Source organism: Ursus arctos, unplaced genomic scaffold (assembly GCF_023065955.2).
Source record: "Ursus arctos isolate Adak ecotype North America unplaced genomic scaffold, UrsArc2.0 scaffold_19, whole genome shotgun sequence".
NCBI lineage: Eukaryota > Metazoa > Chordata > Mammalia > Carnivora > Ursidae > Ursus > Ursus arctos.
In genome coordinates this window covers 56099817-56107511 of record NW_026622863.1, presented here as the reverse complement: position 1 = coordinate 56107511, position 7695 = coordinate 56099817, and the positions used below count along the sequence as shown (strand labels likewise).

At 40.4% G+C, this 7695-nt stretch overlaps 1 protein-coding gene across 1 annotated transcript; it reads right to left on the bottom strand.

Annotated features, from left to right (window-relative positions):
* Positions 1-2359: 2359 nt before the first annotated feature.
* On the bottom strand, positions 2360-3304 carry LOC113247337 (vomeronasal type-1 receptor 4). Its single transcript, XM_026488335.2, is given in 1 exon segment — positions 2360-3304. A coding segment is annotated over 1 exon segment (945 nt).
* Between the last annotated feature and the right edge of the window lie 4391 nt (positions 3305-7695).

Sequence of the window (7695 nt, the reverse complement as noted above, 5' to 3'; positions counted from 1 at the left end):
TAAAAACTTTTTAAATTGTTTAACTGAAGTAGAGTTGACACATAATATTATATTAGTTTCAGGCGTACAACATAGTGATTGACAACTGTGTACATTAGGATATGTTCACCGTAATAGGTATAGTTACCGTCCATCACCACACCAAGTTATTAACAATATTATTGACTGTATTCCCTATACCGTACTTTTCATCCTTGTAATTTCTTTTATAACTGGAAGTGTGTACTTTTTAGTCCCCTTCATCTGTTTCATCTATCCCTCTACCCCCACCCCCACTGGCAACCACTAGTTCATTCTCTGTATTTGTGAGTCTGTTTCCTTTTTGTTGTTGTTGCTTGTTCATTTGTTTTGTTTTTAGATTCTGCAAATAAGTGAAATCATATGGTATGTGTCTTTCTCTCTCTGACTTATTTCACATAGCATAATGCCCTCTAGGTCTAGTCTTGTTGTCACAAATGACATGATTTCATTCTTTGCTCCGGTTGAATAATAGTCCATCATGTATTTATATCACATCTCTATCTGTTTGCCCATCAGTGGACATAGGTGTGGGTGTATCTTTTTAAATTAATGTCTTCATTTTCCTTGGGTAAATACTCAAAGGTAGAATTGCTGGGTTGTATCATATTTCTGTTTTTAATATTTTGAGGAATCGCCATACTGTTTTCTAGAGTGGCTGCACCAATGACATTTCTACCAACGGTGCACAAGGGTTCCCTTTTCTCTACCTCCTTGCCAACACTTGGTCTTTCTTGTATTTTTGACCCTAGCCCTTCTGAATGGTGTGAGGTGATATCTCACTGTGGTTTTGATCTGCATTTCCGTGAAGGTAAGTGATGAGGGACATCTTTCCATGTGTCTGTTGGCCATCTGGATGTCATTTTTAGAAAAATGTCTATTCAGGTCCCCTGCGGATTTTTAAATCAGATTTTTTTTTTGGTTGAGTTGTGTGAGTTCTTTATGTATTTTGGGTATTAACCCCTTATTAGATGTATCATTTGCAAATATCTTCTCCTAATCGGTTCGTTGCCTGATGCATTTTTTTTTTAAATTGTCACCCCTCATCTCATTTTGTTTTAATCAGTGAAAACAAGTTTTTGTGCTCTCCTTTGTCCCAACCCAGCTCCCTTTGTCTATTTCTACGTTAAAATGTTTTAATATGCTAATATCCCTCCATGTAATCATATTTTAAAAACTATCCTCTCTCTAAGGATGTAACCTACAAGTTTTATAATTTAGACCAAAATGTTCCCAACTGAACCTGAATTTGCAAACTCCACCTTCACCCCAGGCTATTTCATTATTACTTGAGAACATTTTCTTTCCTTTTCTTTTTTAAAAGATTTTATTTATTTATTTATTTACTTATTTACTTATTTACTTATTTACTTATTTATTTATTTTATTCTTAACTGATTTAATAGATAACTGTTCAAACTCAAAATAGCAACAACATACTAGGTGATTACAGCTTATGGATAAGCGAAATAAATGACAGCAATATTATAAGGGATGGGAGGGAGGAATTGGGACTGTTCTGTCCTGAGGTACTTTCACTATCTATAAAGTGGTATAGTGTTATCTGTATTTATTTGACAGAAAGCAGGGGGAGGGTCAGAGGGAGAAGGAGAAGCCGGCTCCCCACTGAGCAGGGAAACCCAATGGGGGACTCGATCCCAGGATCCTGGGATCATGACCTCAGCTGAAGGCAGACACTTAACCGACTGAGCCACCCAGGCACCCCGAGAACATTTTCTTCTTCACTTTATTGAATGGCCATCTCACACGTGAACTTCTCTCAAATCTTTTCCAAATATTCGACGCTTAGTCAATTTCTGGAAATATTTAATTTGTCAAATTAAAAGTTACACAAAGATCTCCCCACAATCTCTAGATTGTTTCAGGAACAATTTTTAAAAATAGTTTTTTATTATATTATGTTAGTCACCATACAGTACATCCCTGGTTTCTGATGTAGAGTTCGATGATTCATTAGTTGCGTATAACACCCAGTGCTCCATGCAATACGTGCCCTCCTTACTACCCATCACCAGCCTATCCCATCCCCCACCCCCCTCCCCTCTGAAGCCCACAGTTTGTTTCTCAGAGTCCATTTTTTTAATTGCACAGATTCCAAATTACTTCACTAGAAGTGTGAATAAAATTTCGCCTACGTAAGTATTTTCATAATAATTCCATAATGTTTCATTCACATTTACTATTACTATTTATTGCTTCTTATGGGAAAGAAGCTCATTCTGGCTTGCTGACCTCTCTCTTGTGGTGTGATTGTTGACACAATCATACAGTTTGGGGGTCGAATGAATAAACAATCGTACACTGTGCAAAAACATACAATTCACATATCCGTCAGGAGTTTGGTGGGGGTTGTGTTCCTCATCCAGGCTAAGTAGAACCTGGATGCACTGGAGTCACAGTTCATGAGAACAAAGGGGCAGGCAGTTGGGAAGCATCCACTGATCAAGGCAGAGACGCTCACCAGCAGCCAACTGGGGTCATCTAATAGAACGATACAGACTTGAAAGATGGAGGAGACGGAGTATAAGGACACGAAGGTGGTCATCAGGACAAGGATGCTCTGGGTGGCTCTGGACTCAGCAGGGGGTCTGGCAGAGACGTTATTAGGTCTGTGGATGTGCTGGACCCGCTGCCTGTGCCTGTGCAGGATGAAAACCATGGAGCTGCTGGCCCAGATCATGAGTCCTCAACATAAAGCATCAGGGAAGGATAACAGTGCTGCTTGGACCAGTTGTATGATTTTGTTATTACTTATCCCAGAACAGTATCCCAAATCCTTTTTCACGGAGATGCTCCTGTTGCTCCATTTGCCAGTTACATAGACAGGAAAAAGGATACTGGCCAGCATGTAGAGGGTCCAGCACAGGAGTATAGAGAAGTCAATGTGCTTGAGAGCTTTCCTTTTAAGTTTTGCCCAGCTTGAGTTCCTGGGGCTGATCGTGATGGCCTGGAAGACGCTCAGGAGACACGTGCTGCCTATGGACACACCCCTGCTTATTCTGTGAAGATAGAAAAGAAGTTTGCATCCGACATCACTTGGAAAATTGTTCCACCCAAAAGCTGCCATTGTCTGGGGGACTCCTTTACAGAGGAGGGATAAGGAGTTGGCCACAATCAAGTGTTTAACAATCAAATCTGTGGGCCGCAATCTGCACCCAGTGAAGGAAAGGAAGAGATAATAGTAAAGAAGAGAGAGATTCCCCAAGGTTCCAACCATGGTCTGGACTAAGAAGATCACTCCTATGACCAAATCCCTGGAGGCCATCCTGCCAGTTTCCAGCCACTGAGATTTGATTTCAGAACCAGAGGATCCTGCATGGGAATATGACGTGTGGGCTTCATGCACCATGTCAACTAAAATCCAACAGTCTCCACTTATCATTAGTTTCCCCTTAGAAATGGTATTGGGAAAACTGGATATACACGTGTAAAAGGGTGAAATTGGACCCCTATCTCACACCATACATAAAAAATCAGCTCAACGTGGATTAAAGACTTAAACGTAAGATGTGAGACTGTAAAACCCTTTTAGGAAAACATAGAGGAAAATCTTCTTGGCATTGGTCTTGGCAATGATTTCCTGGATCTGACACCAACAGAAGAGGGAACTAAACCAACAAAAGACAAGTGGCACTATATGAAACAAAAAAGCTTCTGCAGAGCAAGGGAAATAATCACCAAAGTGAAAAGGCAATCTATGGACTGGGAGAAAATATTTGCAAAGCGTTCATCTGACAAGGGGTTAATATACAAAATATTAAGAATCTCATAACAACTCGACGGAAGAAATAACCCAGTTAACAAATGGGCAAAGTTCTTGAACAGACATTGCTCCAAAGAACATATGAATGGTCAACGAGTATACGAAAAGTTGCTCAACTCTACTAATCATCAGGGAAATGCAGGTCAAACCCACAATGAGATGTTATCTCACATGTTAGAATCACTAGTGTCAAAAAACCCCAAAGAGAGCAAGTGTCAGTGAAGATGTGGAAAAATTGGAGTCCTTATACACTGTTGGTAGAAATGCAGAATATTGCAGCTACCATGGAAAACAGTATAGAGATTCCTCAAAAAAAAAAAAAAATAGAACTGTCTCATCATCCAGCAATCCCACTTCTTGGTATATCTCCAAAAGAATTGAAATCAAGGTCTCAAAGAGGTATCTGCGTGCCCGTGTTCATTATAGCGTCATTCACAATGGCCACGATATGAAAACAATTCAAATGGCCGTCGACTGTGAACGGCTAAGGAAAACGTGGTTTGTACATGTAATAGAATACTATTCAAGCTTCAAAAAGAAGGAACTCCTACATGGAGGAGCCAGTCACAGAAGGAAAGATACTGTATGGTTTCACTTATATGAGGAATCTGAAAGTCAAACTCACTGAAGCAGAGAATAGAATAGTGGTTGCCAGGGGCTGAAGGAAGGGGGAATGGAAATTGTTCAATGTATATAAAATGTCAGTTTTACAAGATGAACGAGCTGTAGAGATCTGTTGTACAATATAGTGACTACAGCTAGTTGTACAGTATTGTTAACTGTAAATTATGAAAAGAAGATATATTTTAAGTGTTCTGACCACACACACACACACACAGGAACACAAGGAATTTTTTGGAAGTGATGGATATTTCAGTACCTTGATTGTGGTGATGGTATCACAGAGGTATGCAGATTTCCAAACTCATCAAAATGTATACATTAAATATGTGCGATTTTTAGTATACCAATTATATATCAATAAAGTTTAACAAGAGAAATATTAATTTTCAGGGACTTTCAAGCGTTAAGTATATAACCTTTAAAGAGCACTTAACAATGTATGAATCATTGCTATGAAGTTCATAGATGTAGTAACTTAACTTTTTTCTTTCTTTTCTTTCTTTTTTTTTTTTTTAAGATTTTATTTATTTATTTGACAGAGAGAGAGACAGCCAGCGAGAGAGAGAACACAAGCAGGGGGAGTGGGAGAGGAAGAAGCAGGCTCATACCGGAGGAGCCTGATGTGGGGCTCGATCCTATAACACCGGGATCACGCCCTGAGCCGAAGGCAGACGCTTAACAACTGCGCCACCCAGGCGCCCCTCTTTCTTTTCTTTTTTTAAGAAGTAGTCTCCATACTCAGTGTGGAGCCCAATGCAGGGCTTGAATTCATGACCCTGAGATAGAGACCTGAGGTGATATCAAGAGTCAGACAACTGAATGAGCCAGCTAAGCACCCCATACTTTTTAAGCAAAACTATGTGTCATCACTACCATTACTTTCATTTTATTTTATTTATTTATTTTAAAGATTTTATTTATTTATTTGACAGAGAGACAGCCAGCGAGAGAGGGAACACAAGCAGGGGAGTGGGAGAGGAAAAAGCAGGCTCCCAGCAGAAGAGCCTGACATGGGGCTCGATCCCAGAACGCTGGGATCACGCCCCGAGCCGAAGGCAGACGCTTAACAACTGAGCCACCCAGGCGCCCCCATTACTTTCATTTTAAAGACAAGGAGAGCACAGGGAGACAGAATAGGTGATTTGCCTAAATTCATACCCTACTTAGGGCAAAGTGTGGACTTGAATCTGGCCGAGTTGTTCGCAGACAGTGCCTCTAACCTCTGTGCTATGCTAATCAAGCCAGATAGCGGCTGTGTTCTTTGAATAATCTATATATGTGGTTATGGTTTTAGCTTTGCCACTTTATTTTAGTTAGATAGTATGTTACTTTATAATTTGTGTTGTAATAACTTTTCATGATGTGTAAAGAGTTATTCTGTAAGCCCATATCAGAATGAATAAGCTTCAGAGATTTGAGAAAATATAGATGCTCTGACTGCAGTTTTATATTAGATAGGAACCTGTCCCATGACAAGTTGAATTTAATGAAGGCAAGAATGGCTCAATACTAGGATGGAGACAGAAAAAAACAATTTGGGCATTTGCCTTCATTCCAGGGACAAAAGTATAAGGACACCTATTATAATCTCATGTCTGACCCTGAAGTATGGGACCTTGAATTCTAATACGGGCTAAAATAATGTAAGGTAAGAAGTAAAGTATTAGTAATTTTGGATCACACTTACTATTAATACCGATGATAAACTATAGCCGTGTGGTACGTTCTCTGAAATATATTAAAATATGACATACGCCAATTGAAAACTATAATAATACAGGAATACTGTGTAATTATAAGTTGATGTTACAGAATTTACAATTGATATTAGAGAAAATATCACAGGATACATTTGAGCCTGACAGCCGCTCTCTGAAACCCATTATTACGAAATTATCTTTTCCTTAAATGCTGCTTCCAGTAGCTTCGAGAGAAAATCGCACCATAATCAACAGACCGTCATGTGTTCGGTAGAGATACAACTGTCTCCGTGAAGCACACCATACTCAGAGAAAACCTTTCTATTCCAGCAGTTGTCATTGGGACATACTATTTCTTCACAAGAGTATGTGATTCCTGCAGATTGATTTATCCTAGTCCTTATTATAAACATGAAAGTATTTCAGGCACACCTCTGGTAATCCTACAGATTCCTGTAAGGGAGGCTGAAAGCAACTGGTTTCAGAACTACAGGTCCTGATTACCTTAAAAATCAGGATTCCTTTTCACTGGATTAAATACCACCAATCACCGTCCTTGTGGCTTACGTTAAATCCACCAGGAGCCAGCAGGAATTGGTGCAAAGTCTAGGACCCCATGTCTCTTCACTAGCGCAGCTCGTGCCTGTGTGGCCTCCGCACTGGATCAGTTTCAAGCCCAGAACAATCCCTTTTTTGTATACCGTCGCTTAGGCACGTTTACTCCCGATAGGCGACCATACCTTATAGACTTTGCCTCTCAGACCGAAATGGAAAATAGTGTCTTAGAAACATCCCTTCATCTGGATGGTGAGCTCACAGTACATGGTCACGAGAGCTCCTGCCTGTGGGAGGGAGGCAGCCACAGGACCCTGTGATATGGAGCAGTGATTGCGTCCTCACCTTCCCTCGGAAGAACAATCGTCATTTCACCTTTCCAGGCAGTGACAGTGCCGGCTGGGGACCTGAGAACATTTATGAAGAACTTTTTTTCTGAAGTTGGCAATTACCAAAACCAATTATAAGTTGCTAGTTAATCTCTACAAAGGGACCGTTGAAATGGCTGGTAGAGGCTGTTTTCTGTTTCTGAAGTCAGACAGGTCTCACGTGGAGGGGAGCGGGGAATTTCAGAGCTCTGGCAGGTGAGGGACTGGCAGCGAGTAGGTGTCTCCGTGGATCTGCTTTGCTAGCAAGTTCTTCCACCCAAAAGTGATTTCTTCCTGAATCTTCAGACCACCGAAGTGAACTGTCCTTACATTGTAAGTGAAAACCTGGTGCCTCAGGATTTTCAGAGTGAAACGTGGAACTCAGAGACAAGCACTCAACGCCAATTCACGTGGAAGTCTAGAATAAGCACCAGATGGTCCCTTTCCTATGAAATAAGCAAATGCTAAGTACGCAGTTCAAATGCGCTGGATGATCTCCACAGTCTTCCACACTTACTTTTTGATGAATTTTCAGTAAGAAGCACTGGTTGCTTTTGCAATACATGAAGAAATATAAAATAGGAGTTAAATGAACCCTTTGGTTTTCCCTACAAACAAATCTACATTTTATCCAGGTCCACTCTCC